The sequence below is a fragment of the Zootermopsis nevadensis genome, unplaced genomic scaffold, assembly GCF_977971745.1.
Source record: "Zootermopsis nevadensis isolate Lab colony 2312 unplaced genomic scaffold, Znev_1.0 Znev_ptg000002l, whole genome shotgun sequence".
Lineage (NCBI taxonomy): Eukaryota > Metazoa > Arthropoda > Insecta > Blattodea > Termopsidae > Zootermopsis > Zootermopsis nevadensis.
In genome coordinates this window covers 23,746,301-23,760,491 of record NW_028259134.1, presented here as the reverse complement: position 1 = coordinate 23,760,491, position 14,191 = coordinate 23,746,301, and the positions used below count along the sequence as shown (strand labels likewise).

The 14,191-nt window shown below is 50.7% G+C and overlaps 1 protein-coding gene across 5 annotated transcripts in view; it reads right to left on the bottom strand.

Moving 5' to 3' along the window:
- Positions 1–14,191, bottom strand: part of rols (zinc-RING finger and ankyrin repeat domain-containing protein rolling pebbles) — an 83,404-nt gene that overhangs the window by 18,721 nt on the left and 50,492 nt on the right. For 4 of the 5 annotated variants that reach the window (XM_022076058.2, XM_022076059.2, XM_022076053.2 and 1 more), the window contains one exon: positions 575–748. In XM_022076058.2, the coding sequence (XP_021931750.1) occupies positions 575–683 (109 nt within the window). In that variant the 5' untranslated portion in view covers positions 684–748. Of the gene's footprint in view, positions 1–574; positions 749–7,213; positions 7,805–14,191 lie in introns of those variants that run through there. The other variant, XM_022076054.2, reaches the window with a different exon arrangement.

Genomic DNA, 14,191 nt, shown 5'->3' with positions numbered 1-14,191 from the left:
AATTTCTTAAGCTGCATTACGGGGGGGGGGGGGGGGGGCTCGAAACTGGCGAATACGAAGGCAGGGGTTACTTTATTACTGACTAGCAGCTGAAATGAAACACAATGGCGCGATAGAGTAGGGCATACAAAGACTACGAAGAGTTGTGTTAGCACGGCAATGAACCTCCCGGTTGTACAACAAAAATCTGCTTGAGTTTGAGTTTGAGTAGGTTCGGGCAAAGACAGTGACCAAGTCAATTCGTGTGCAAAAACCAATTTTTATTTCACTTTTACCAAACATAAAGGGTCCTCAACGTTGACGAGTGCTGGGATCGTGTTGTCTACATTCGTCTTTACATCGACAAGACGTTCTATACACACCCGCGATATGATAGCGAATTGGGTTGGGTCCGTTCATCCTCCGGGTGCAAACGAGGAGGAACCTCTGCAGAGACATCCAGAAGGACGGACGGAAAACTAAACCTCCGTATAATGGGTTAATTGGGTGCTGTCCTCAGCTAAATTAGACACCGACTGCTCATCGAGGGTCATGATTGCACTCGCGATGTTTCCAGTTACTTAACCGATCTCACCGTTGGCGGCGCACAGCGGACAGGCCTCGTTGCGGAACATGCAGGAGTAGCAGCGCTCGTGGCCGCAAGAGTCGATCAGCTTCCTCTTCTTGCCCTTGTCGAACGGCATGTTACAGCTGGGGCAAGTGCCTGCAGCCGCCTCACTGTCCAGCAGCCTCCTTATGGCCGCCAGGTCTGCAACACGAGATGACGCATTTACAGAACAAGACTCCTCTACGTGATATTTAAGAAATGAGCCCGTACCGCGAAGAAAACACTACACTTCACCATTACGAAGATCAACTGTTTAACGCTGTTTATTGTGAGAATCGAACGAAACAAATAATGAATCGTAGTTATTCCGCATGTATGATCCATTCAGGGCGGTCATCGACTGCAATATGTGTTGGGGTTAAAGGACACATCCATCAGCGTATCCAAGACAACCGGGAAATCAGCATTGATGAAACATCTGAAGAAATCATCAGTCACGGGCAGAAACGGTGCAAGACTGGCTTAAGTGCCATCCTGAAATTTTGTTTCCCGTGAGGAAACCGAAGCCTCACTCTTTTCTTAATATTTGTCAAAACGTGGACGGTAATGACGCAAGTCCGAAGTTCGAATCGTGTTGCGTGTAGCAACGGCCACGATCCCTGGACTCAGGCACCAAAAGCCCCGTCAGCGTTCACACTGACGCTGCAGTGCCCCTCCCCCTAGCCTCCTCGTTTCGAGCGAAGAGGAGGGCAACGCCCCCAAGCAGCGGAGTTCACTCACTGCGCTGTGCTGCTCCCGCGGCAGCGTCGAGGACCGGCGTCCAGAGGCTCCAATCGAGTGACGGGCGTCGAGGAATCGGAAGGAACCAGTGGTGGCCTAATTTAAGGGACTGAGGAAACGCACGGAACCCCTCAATCAGGATCGTCGGTCGGTCGCTGCGGCATGCGACAGAACGCAAATTTTGCTCACATGGAGCCGTAAAACGAGTCCTCCGTTCCAACACCTCGCCCCCTCGAGGGCCTTCCTTTTCCAGCCTTGTCTCCCGTCACGCACCGGTGCAGTAGCACTGGGCTTTCTTGCGATACGACGAGCCCAATCGTGGGGCCAGAATCTAGGGCAGTAGTGAAAGTAGGACCGGAGTGTTCTCTGACACGAAGCCCGCGTTCCCTAGGCAACAGCGTCCATTCGAATCCATCGTCTTGCCTTGCCAAAGACTTCGTTGCACTCAAATTTGGTGTTTGAGGCGTAAGCAAAAACCTTACGTAATGAAGGCTCTTGGTCTTGCATCAGGCCAAGATAAGTCAAAACATAAACGAGGTTTCGGATGTTTAACGATTGGCTTTGATACAGTCAACGACCACGTGTGGCCAGCTGATTGGACCAATTACTTTTGTCGTTATTACAGGGCCTGGCCTTGGAATTAATAAAGTGCGAAGTTAATTCCATCCTCAAGATCTGTTACAGCAACTCCCTACTTTACGATATTATTAACACACAGCCACCAACGAATCCTTCTCGCTTCCACTACGAACACGCCTTACGTGGCTTCAGATTTTAAAACACGAGAAAAACAGATACAATATCCGTTAATACGTGCAACTATTCCGAACCTGCGTTCGCCCACCCGACGCGGAGGTCCAGGTTTCCGTATGACGAGCACACAAGCGACAGAATCCGTCTTGTCGGAGTTGTCCGCTGTTTCACGCGCGTCCTCGACGACAACAACAAACTGATTTCGATTAAATTTGGTATTTGGGATGAACACTGAAAACTGTCGGGCCGTTACGGGCAAATGACTCGAAGGCAGGAAATACAGACGCCGCTTGTCTGCCAGCATCATCACATTCACATCCGCCATAAACAGTCTGCTGCTTCAAGCAAGGTCGAGGGCAGATCGCAAGGTCGGACTTGAAAAAATGTGGGGTCCAAGCGACCTCTCTGCCACGGCAGCTTTACAAAACTGGAGCGGAGTTCTTTCCGTCCGCATCCCACGCGACACGGACATCTGCTAGTTGTACACCTCTCTGTGTGCATACCAGCGCGCGTTTCCGTCGCGCATGATGACAGACAGACAGGCCCTCTGACGTGTTCCGTTGCCAAGACACGCCATCGCCGGCCTCCTCAGACCGAATGTCTTTTCCTGGATCATGGGCTGCTGCATATTTAACGATGCTGTACCAAATTATAAGACAGTCAGGGACGGATCAGAGACGATGATTACGCTGGTGCACGCGAACTAGATACGACGGCACCTGATGCGGGTAGGCGCTGGGCTGATTAAATGAACAAATCGCATAATCCGAACAAAGCTGCCCTTCCATGGCGTGGCCCTGAGCAATCTTTGAAAACCGTATTCCTCCACGCCACGAAGGCGAAGGTACACCAACGTGTCTGGCCAGCTTCAGACTCCGGACGGCTTAACTCTGGGATCCTCCGTTTGGATCACACAATTACTTCTCCAGTGCAGCTGGCGTACAGCAATCGTCATAAGTGACGCCTCGCCCATTGAGTTTGTCTCAAATTGACTTTTGTGCCCACGAAGACGACATTTAATTCCTGTGGAAAACATTTTTAATATAATTCTGCCTTCTACGCCTAGGTCTACCAAACAATCTCTTCACTTCAGGTTTCCCGACCAACATTCTGGACGCATCGCCCATCATATTCCTTCATCTGACGAGGCAGATTTCGGAAAAATGTGGGTCACCGTAAACGAATATTCTGATATGTTATTATCTGAACTTCAGGCGCGGTTGAGTAACCAAGACGAGTAATAACAAGTCTTCCGTCCTCACTACAAAAAAGTGGCTGAACCGCCCGAGGGCGCGGGGCAATTAGACAGCAGAACAGGCAGCCTGGCGTTTTTCTACGCGGTCCAATTATCGACGCTGGACAGACACCAACCAAGAAGCACTTAACCTTGACATATCCTGCAGAGGCGTTGATTTGCTGGCGAGTGGAACCGATCCCAGGGACGCCACGGCCTGCCACTGGCGACTTCTGAGACGGGAACGTCACTCCGTAACAAAAGTCATTAAATAAACAACAGTACGAGTTCCTCGGTCGACGGAGAGCGCGGAGATAAATGGTCTTCTGCGTTGTTGCGCCCTGCAGTCTCGTGGAAACTGACAGACGTTTCGGAGGTGCTTCCTACCTCCATCATTACAACAACCATTGGGGCAGCCAGCGCCTTCATTGCATTTGGCTGCTCAACACACTTTCAGTACCAGAGGCTGCAGACATCACCTGCGGCCGCTACTACCGTGGGACTAGGTACGACCCCGCGCGCGATCAATGAATCGGTTCCCGCGTTGACTAGTCCAGCCGGCACAGCCACTGACCAACACCTCTTCGAAGCAAGGACTCTGTATGCCTCTTCGATGGAACTGCACTGCTGTGCGAAGAGGACGTGGTCGTGGCCTGTCGCTAATCGCTGGGCTGATGTGATGTGACAGCTTGTCCTACAAGAAGATCCGATGTCCCGAAGTACCGAGACGGGGCCTTCCTGGGCCTCGGTAAAAACCAAAAGGCACGCACCCTTCAAGGTCGAACTGAAATCCCACACGATGGCTGGTTCATTGAGAGCCACGGCAAGCGTAGGCCGAGTCGTCTAGCTGGCTGGCCTTGTGTGGACGATGGACCACTCCCTGAACAAACCGTCCTACAGTGACGGACTGCCGCTGCAAACTTTGAAGCTTTCGTCGTGAGTTCACTCCGAACTTTTGAGCAGCTGAGCGACTGTCAGCTTGCTAAGAAGGACTCTGCTCCAGGGGGTTATAAGTTTCTAACACAACGTTCACGTGGCAGCCAACACTGTGGCCATCCCATAATCGATGGCTGGAACTGGTCACAGGTTCCAGAATCGGCCGCGTTAGTCTGTAAGCCAGCTCACAACACGACGTGGCCAACATCATCTTCCTCTCCATGGGCTACCCCATAACCAGAGACCACGAACTTCTTTTCAGATGGGCTGACCAGTGTGTGCTGCCCAACTAATACCGACGTCACACACAATTCATTTAGGCAAAGACGAGATGTGACGTCAGTCGTTTCGGATGTTGCGCCGTGTAGTGTGGTAGAAACTGACCGACGTTTCAGAGGAGCTTACATCATCGCCCTGATGTTTCAGGCAGTGACCTCCTCTGAAACGTCGATCAATCGTTCCGAAACTGCACGGTGGTACGTTCGAGAAGACAAGCCATCTTCATCGAAAGATACTCCTCGTTCGAAGCAAGACAATTCTCGATCAACGAGATCAACGTACGCCACTGACGGTCCGCGCCGACGCACACCTGTGTCTCCACACACGAAGCGGCCAGACAGAACGGGACCAAACTGGAAACACGATGCAGGTCGCTTGAACTCCGCGCGATTCATCGAAAAAGATTACGAACGTCACTTTCTTCAACATCGCTGAACAGAGCTGGATGTTCCGCCTGCAGTACAATAATTCAGCCAGCGTCCCACGCGGCGTTAGGTGTGTCCGGCTTCAAACCGCGTGTTGAGCCTCCCATCGCCAAAGAGTAAATACATCCCGAGAATGCTAATGACGGAAATGAAGCCTTTCAACAAACCTACGACGCACTTCTTCGCTCTGCTGAGATTAGTGTGCGCTTACGTCCTCAGCTTCCGCTCTGAGGGTCCGTCAACCTTTTAAGTTACAGCAGAGAGGAACAAGTTCGCCCCCGTGGAGTGTCCGTGAGACGGGCCATCTTGTTATGTTCCCATGGTCCACGGCGCCGAAGGCGACTGCCTCCGCGTCTTCTGAGCAGGTGCACGTCCGTCCGTCCGTCCATGACTCATTCAAATTTTGACCAACGTGGAAATATACGTCATGACATTGGACATTCGTGCCATGAAAAGACGGATTTTCAAGAAATGTGGTGTGCGCATCATACTGACGCTGAACTGTCTTCAGATGCGTATAATCCGAAACTTTCGGGGCGACAAACAAATTCTTCAGCCGTTTAGCGCAGAACCTCAAGTGTTTCGTAGTTTTTGTCTGCATTTCCCAGCCCTTCCACGCACATCATTTGGCGGGTAAACAACACACTTGATGCACCATCATTAAACAATCAATGAGCCAACAAGCCGTTCTGCTGGCGTGGGTCGAGGTCAAGCCAGCAAGGTGTGGGATCAGGGCACCGCCACTCACACTGAATCCTCAGTGAGCATGCGCGGAGACTTGGCTTAAAGCCATTCATTCAGTCTCCCTCGTAACGCATTCAACAAACTGACGGCAATTAACAAAACTTCGTTGGGAGAAACGAACGAACTGAAACAAACGAGGGAACAAAAAAAGGAACTATCGTCTCTGCTCTGATCTGCCACGTGACCAGTTTTGAAAACCCAGCGATGTTTCTCGTTACACAGCCTTCAACTAATCTAAACGAAAGCCTGAACCACAAAACTCCGCGCTTATTCCATAGTTCTCAGACTTCAAAAGGCAATATCGTCGTCGCCTGCGGCCGGAGCGTGAGGCTAACTCACGTCCTTCCACGGTTCGGTGCTCGAGCACCCAAACGGGGCGACGTTACAGCTATGAACCTGACCGAGATGTTCCGAGCTTGTCCTCAGTTGCAAGACAAATGCCACAGGGCATACCTGAAAAGGGGACACCGCCCACGCACCTCCAATCACGGAGGCCTTCCGAGGTACATTCCATCAAACCAAATTTTTTTTCTCGAAGAACGAACTGCCTGATGGGGTCATCATCTGCCACCAGATGGTCATTCGCGCTCAGGTGGAGATAAAGCTTCACACCCCGGCCGCCTTACCACTGAACCCAATGCAATGGAAGCATTCGTTTTCAGTTTCTTCCTTGTCTCAGCCTCCCTCACCCTTCTTAGACTTCCATCGCCTGCAATATTTTTAATTAAAGGTGCCGTTTACTCGAGAGGGCCATGTCCAATACCCTGGGAGCGCAGGCAAACAAGAGTCCATACGAGTGAATGACAGGTAACCTGTCCAGACCTGACAATTCAAAGCACTGACGCTCGTGGTACAGACAGGCTGCCTGTCGCCATAAACCACTTGTTACAGTCGCCCACCGGTGACCTGGGTTATTTATGGCCAGGGTTACATTTTAAAGTAAAAGTCCTACGCCTGCGACTCGTACAGAGTCACAACGTATTTCGGCAGGAGTTCGCCAACAAGGAGATCTACACCGACCATTAGTGGTCACAGAGAATTTCTGTGTAGGCTAAATTTCGTTAAAATCCTTTCAGCATCGTCGGAAATCGAGTACGCAAACTCACCGCTGTTCGTTCATTTGTACGCGTGGCACACAGGGCGTTCAGAAACCTTCCTCGAGCAGTCGATTCATCCGATCAAGAAATGAACTGATGCTACAGACGCCACTGCTTCATCGTCATTACTAATAAGCAACGAACCACGCATCTCTGAACCATGGAGTGGGCACAACGCGAACACTAATCTTTTCCGCGAGCCACAGTTTGAAAACCTACGACGCAGGGTATCACGAGCCGCCACTGCTCCATTCTCTCTTTCGGGCCATCGTTCTCATCTGGGGTCCGTGACTGTTAACGGATACCTGACAGTGAGACGAACTGTTTGGACAGCCCTGATGACTCCGCGCTCGTCTTGACCTGGAGTGTGACGTCATCAGTACGTTTTTACTGTAAGAGGGAATTTGTTTATACGTACCCAAAACACTGAGGCTTAAACCGCTTCCAGGACGCCGGTAGACCGTCATCTCGAGATGATGATGATGACAGGGCCGTTAAAATCCAATTAGAGAGCCAACTAAAGCACCATAAATAATGCCGAGTCTCTGTTCACATCCAAAGCAGTTCATTTGTGTTATTCACGAATCCCGAAACCAACACGAAGTAGCTTAAACACCTGAGCTGCTAATTCGAAAATCAAAATATGGAGAGAGAAAAAACGTCATTCATGGTGAACTTCTTCAATCACCATCGACACACAAAAGCTGTCATTTTCCCCTCCATTTTCCTTCCGTCACCGAGAGACGAAAACAAATTTCCCAACTGAGATCACAAAGCAACTAATTTACCGTCTTCTCTTGCAAACCGCATCAGTTTTTAAGTTGCTGTTGTGTTTGAAAAGCAGGCGAGTGAAACCACAAGCCTTTCGGCTGTAAACGTCGCCTGGCTGACACAGAATACCACAGAGTTCTTTGTTGAAACGTCCGTTAACAGTTTCCAGTGTTCCTGTTCCGCCCGCTACGTGCACTCGACAGCCACGCTCGCTGCACAAAGTCTTCGCTGCGACTGTGCAGTTGAGGCCGATCTCAGCCTTCCACTCCTCCAGGTAGAAAAGTTACAGAGTCGTAAAGAGCCTCAACCGGTCGGCACGGGAAGGACGGCCGGGGTTTGATTCCGGGCGCGGACAGGGGATTTCCGTCTTCTCACCACTGCTCACCCCCTGGTAACGAAGACAGGGCGGAGCTCCGCACTCCTCCTGCCTTTAACGACGCTGTTTCAGTTTCACAGTTTGTGAGGAAAAATGTTTCGAGACAACGGAGTGGCGTATGGCTGTCCTCTGGACTGATGGGCGGTGTACTCTGGTAGAAACGTGCCGACGTTTCAGAGGTGCTGAGCAGGATACGTCACGCGTGGCATGAGAAGTGTAAATTTGGTGTCGAAGCAGGCAAATCAAAACCGTACCCCACTATGGCATTGTTCCACCCAGCTTTAAGGTTGGGGGGGGAAATCAGAACGAAATTGTTCCTTTGCAAAGCAAAAATGTCATCAAACGTGTATTTACGTCAGCTGCATACGAACACGTTTTATGACGAATTTATCTCAGGTGAGAAAGCGCCAAGTCGTTAGTCTCCGAAACACCGACTACCTGCTCGCAACTCTTTTGTTTTCAGATTTCCCTCAAAGGCGCCGAAGGACAGCTCTGAGCAGCCAATCAACACCGAAGAACAATAGACGGTGAAAGGGCGCAGATCGCAGTGAGACCGCACACACAGGCCCCTGTTTGAAGCAGTTGCCATCACCGGCAGAACCGTGGTTAGAATCCTAAGGTCCCAAGTCTTCGATCCCGACTGTCGACATTAAACACCAGAACAATAATGAAAATAGAAGTTCAATTACAATCGAAGAAATAAGAGGCAGCAGGTCCCGAAGAGCCGCTGAATTGTCCGCGTGTTTTGTGTCGAAACACTGCAACTGTAAGAAACAATGCTCTAATTTCTTCGCAAAATGAGAAATGCTCGCAGAATTATGATGGGGAAACGGATTGGAAAACGCCCACTTGGAAGGACGAGGAGCAGATGGACCTGCCACAGTCTTTGCTGGTGAAGTTGGTAGCCCTGACCATGTGCTCCTCCCAACAGATTCCTGAGAAAAATATTCGAAAGGTAATCAAGAGAACAAAACGCGGCTTCACTGCAACAGTGGCACAAGAACCACAGGAACTTCGTGGCGAACGCCGAACGCGTAGCTGTCGGGCGACTGCCCGGAGGCAAAAGCCGGAACATTAGCTTGGAACGGTCCGCGGCGGCTTACTAACGCATCCTTTACAGAAATTAATCCACACAATACCCATAATCAATCAAATACCCTCCCCTTCTTCGGAAGGACCCTTTCCTCCGACCAGAGACATCCTCTTTCTCCTCCTCATTTCTCGGCTACATTTTTGCACGAATGTATCCTGCTACATGCCCCGCCCATCTCACTCTCCTCCATAAGTATCTGCCTAAAAGCCATTTTCGGAGAAAGCTCAAACGGAGCGCGCGGTTGGGTCAGTAGCAAATGGAAGGGCCGATTGACACGAGCCACCTGCATGCAAATGTCTGTTGGCCAGGGTCAACGAGTGGCTGTTGTTGAAATGTGCGTGACGTAATCATTCGGAAAGGAATCGAGTACCGTTCGTCTCCGTGGAAATCGATCGATATAGCATCTCGAGCCTTAAAATGCAGTTCGTTATCTCACGGCACACGTGACACAAATAGCGGTGCAGCCTAAACGTCGATCACGCATCGCATTTCACAAAAAGATGGCAGTAGAGAGGAACAATAAGTTTCCCAAAGGTTCATTTGCAAAGAAAAGCAAACCCGGTTTAACAAAAGCCGTTCGCGTGTTCAACGAGATCTCACTGCTACAACCAGCATTGGACGAACACGAAGGCATTTTAAGTCGAAACGTCTCTCAGACAATCCGGCTTCGTCCTTCACAGCTCACAAAATGCCGACAGAAACGGACGCATTTGTGGACGATCAAAACTGACGTAATAGAACCATAAAACTATTACGCAAACAGCTCACATCGCATGGGGCGAAGCTGCCAAGAAAGAAAAAAAAGGTGACGATCATTGCGCAAAAGAATGCGAAGTGGACACTGGGACTATGAGTCACCACAGGGCGTTCCAAAAAAACTTCACACAAAGACTGGGACAATGTTCTAGTCAGCATTCGAACCTCGGCCCTCTCGCAATGATCACAGAGCGTCTTAAAACACGATATCAGGGCGAGTCGTGACAGAATTCTAATTAATCCAGGAACACTGGTGCACCAAAGAAAGTGTGGCAGTCTCCATGGCAACCGAATTCCGAACGGGATATTTTAAGATTGTTCCCGTGAAGGGCTGAGCAAAGCCGCGGACGTCTTATTACGAAGCGGGGAAGCCGATCGTTTGCAGGGAGCTGCATTTTATCCGAGCTCAGCGGCCGTTGAGAAACTTGCAGTCGTTCCCCTCCGCTTCCCATTTTAATATTATCCAAGCGTCTCGTCTGAGAAGGCATTGTGGCGAACCGTCGGCTCTGCTGCACATTCCGGGGGCGAGCAACGACTGCACCTGATACCTGACCGCGAGGCCGACGGATTCCAGCGGGCCGCCGCTGCGGACAAAAGCGACACAACGCCCAACGCGAAGGGTCTCAGGGGACTTTCATGCGTCAGTCCCGAATCAGATCAAAGGCCAGTCGTCCCACTGTCTCCCCCCCCCCCGCCCTTGTTCCTCTCTTTTCATCACCCCCTTCCTCCGCGCCCTTGTCTCACTCCTGCTTATTTATTAAATTCATCTTCGTTCTCCTTTCAACCGCGCTCTGAGTCTCTTCCCACCTCCTACCCTACGCGAAACTCCTTTGTTCCGCGGGGAAACGAGACCTCAAGAACCAGGGTTCGAACTTCGGTTGCTTGCCGAGACAGAACCTGCACAGACAACCTCGACGATTCTGACCTGGTACTTTGAAGCTACGCCGGGAAATCTGAGGCGCTTCCGGTCCAATCTCCTCCTCTACCATGTCACCAAATGACCCGCGTCTCGTCAACGGCTAGGGTAACCCCGACAAAGGATTTTCAAACGTAAAGCTGGAGAAGGTTTGAAGACAACACACGCACACTCGCCACATTCCATCCTGAGACAGTGCCAAGTCTGGAAGTTAGTCGAAAAGCAACGTCCATTACCACGTGAGTCGTATATCTTCGGCCAGATGAAACCAAGCCACTCCGTCACCTGTTTTAATATTATCCTTCCCAATTACGCCTTGTCTTCATGGCGCGTTTATCTTCAGATGGAGTCGCCGACTCCAGATACGGAGGGTCACTGAGCAAGTACTCGCGGACAGCCGACAGGTTCTCGTGCTCAGGGGTTGTGCACTGGACCAAAATGGTGGCGCGTTACTCAAGAGCATCGCACTTGGATTCGGAGGCAGGACCCGTGAATTTCGAAAACGCATCGGCCCTGCAATCCAGTTCGTGTTGTGAGATTGGGCAGTTCAGGAATTCCTTTCGACGACCTAAAGAGGGTAAGAATTTCAGAGGACACAAACCGCACTCGGTGCGGGTGGAACTCGGGGTGGTCAGAAACAACAGCCCTTTGGACTGGAGGAATTTCAATGTCACGCCACAACCCTGTTTGCTGCCCCGAGCCACAGTGCATTCACGTTCTGAGTTTCTCTGAGCTGCCACCTGTAATCTACGCCATTCAGTCGCACGCTCGTTCCTACCTGCTAAAGGCACAGAAATTGCGCCACTGGAAGGCGCCACTGGCCTGCCTCGAGACAATGGCTGGTTTTTTCCGTGTAATATGGTCCACGAGATCAAATGTGGCCCCCTCCAGTGCCGTGACGGCGAGGGAATGTTTTCTACAAGCGTGTGCAGTCCCCTTCAAGCATGAGGATGAAGACGACGACCTCGTCTGCAGATAATCGCGGCAGAGACACCAAACCAAGAGCGCACGCAGAGGCACGCCGGTTGGAGCACGCATACGAAAGTCGGTGCGAGGACACAGATTCCAGCCAGGACCTCGTCCTACTCTGTATGCGTCACGCGTCCTCACTTTCGTCATAACGCGGCGTATGAATGGATACCAACCACTTCTGCCATAAACCATCTCGCCCAAGCGGTGTTCGTGACGTAACATGTCATCCGTGGGAGTGTCGCACGCAGGGGTATATGATGACGTCAGAGTCACACTGAACAGCCCAATCACACATTTCAAATTTCCACTTCGCGCCTTCGAAAGACGTCGTCAACTAATTCAGAACTACCGCCGGAGCTGACATTCGAACAAAATACAGCACAATTACGCACCGACCACACAAACAACGAACGCATGCAGTGTGCGGTTGCCGTAGTGCGACCAAACAAACAAACAAACAAACATGACCGTCTTTTGTATTCTCATGTGGAGAATCGATTGGGTAAGACGAGAATCGGACGCTGAAATAATTCAGTGGTAAAAGTGTTTATTGGCTCGTTTTGAAAGTTTCGTGGAGATCAAATATAACCTCAGACAATAGACAACAAGTTACGAGCGGGCGCTGGTGAGCATTTGGTGTCAATGGATTCTGGACCTTACGGGATTAACATTTACAAACGCGTGTGTTGTTATAACCGTTGTCATGGCAACGCTCGATGCCTGTCCGCCTTTTTCAACTCGAGGAATTTTCGTGTACAACTGCTTAAAAAATGTCTGGCCCTAACAGTGACGTCACGTGACTCGTCAGAATAAGAGAAATTCAGTTGACTCAGAAGATTGGTTGGGCATGACAGGAACAAGAAACGTCGTGGGGATCCTCGTTGGAAAAAGTTCGCTTGGGTCTACACTAACGTTTATCTTGGAGGAACAATGCTCTGAAAATGGGAGATTCATGACCGTGTCCGATGATGGGGTTAGGTATTTATCAACGCTGAACCCTCGGGTTCGACACATTTATCGGCGATAAACCGAGTATGGATTAGGCAGTCTCGGCGGGCGCGTCACGGGACGCGGGAAACACGGTACTTATATGGCGATACCTGTGAAGCGAACTGCTCCAGCTCGAACAAGCTGCTCCTAGCCCATCAAACCGCGTCGCTGGAGCTTCATTTCGTATGTGTGGTCTGCAAAAAAGGGGCTTCTAGAACCACTGTCACTTCACTTTGTTCTACCAGTTCGAATGTTCGGTTCCGCCAAGTGGATTAAGTAGTTTGCACCATATATGGCCATGATTGCTAGCCTGGCCCCAGGCCCTTAAGGGCAGGCAGCCAGCCAGTCAGGGGTGACATCGGTCCGCGACCTGTCTACGCTGCAAATGGAAACGCCAGACCAACGATTTCCCTCCGCGTTTTGGAGTGTTTAAAGAGGTCAGATGTCTCACCACGTACTTCGAGCGTAATTTTTATTGGGAGTATTTTAATACCACATAAACAAACAAGTCTGGTTCGATTGGTAGTGATTGTCTGTGGACGTGTGTAGAGGGAGGCAGACGGCCCTGCGCCACACTTTGTGCAGCCCTCAAGCGGCCACTCATCAGAAGCAGTCATCGGCCAACTCCCGGAGCTGGGGCGAACAAAGACCTGGTATTATCGTTGTTGCTATTATAACAAATGAGCTACGAATGAAGGCGTAGGGAAGACGTTGCCTCTGGAAGCGAAGTTACTGGGTTCACGTTTCAGCCCCCCGCCGCGATGAACCGAAGACAGTTCCTCAACACCGCCGGCCGGCAATGCGTTTCCTTTCATCCAACAGACAAACAAGGCAAGGCAGTTTGTTAACAACGGCCGCCAGCAGAACGAGGATCTTGCTACACCCACTCGCTCTCATTCACGTGCATCTCGTTTGTAGAAAACGATAATTCCACGTCTGACACGAGCTGGTGGAAAAGATTCTCGCAAAGCTGATTGGCCGTCAATGCCACGAGTAACGCCGCGTGGATTATCGGCTCCACGCCACCACACTCTGAGGCCACGCGGTCTTGCACCCTCTGAGTAAGGTCCTCCTCTGGCGTCGAGCCACGTGTGACGGGCAAGGTGTCTCATCGGGCCCGGTCTACTACTTTTTCAGTCTGCACGTCTAGTAGCGGGCGTAATCCTCCACATCTCCTGATCACGATGACCAGCTGTGTTGGAATTTCCGGGATTATCCCGGAAATTAAGGCCTTACCCCGCGGCCAGAATGTTCCGGAAATCATACTTTTTTTGGAGATGTTATCTTTTAAGCCTACTCAATTGTTTCTGTAGCTGAACGCCGAACATAAACGCCTGCACATTTTCGTACTTACAGCACAAAGTCAAAGCAATTTTACATGTCGGCTGTTTCCAGAACTACGCAATCAGCGACAGCGAAGGCAGACGCGGATCAATCATTTTCTGATTAACCTCTCGCTGACGAGTACGGGGTCGTCACCTCGATTCATGAATGACGACGAAGTGTCGAATATCAGCAATGG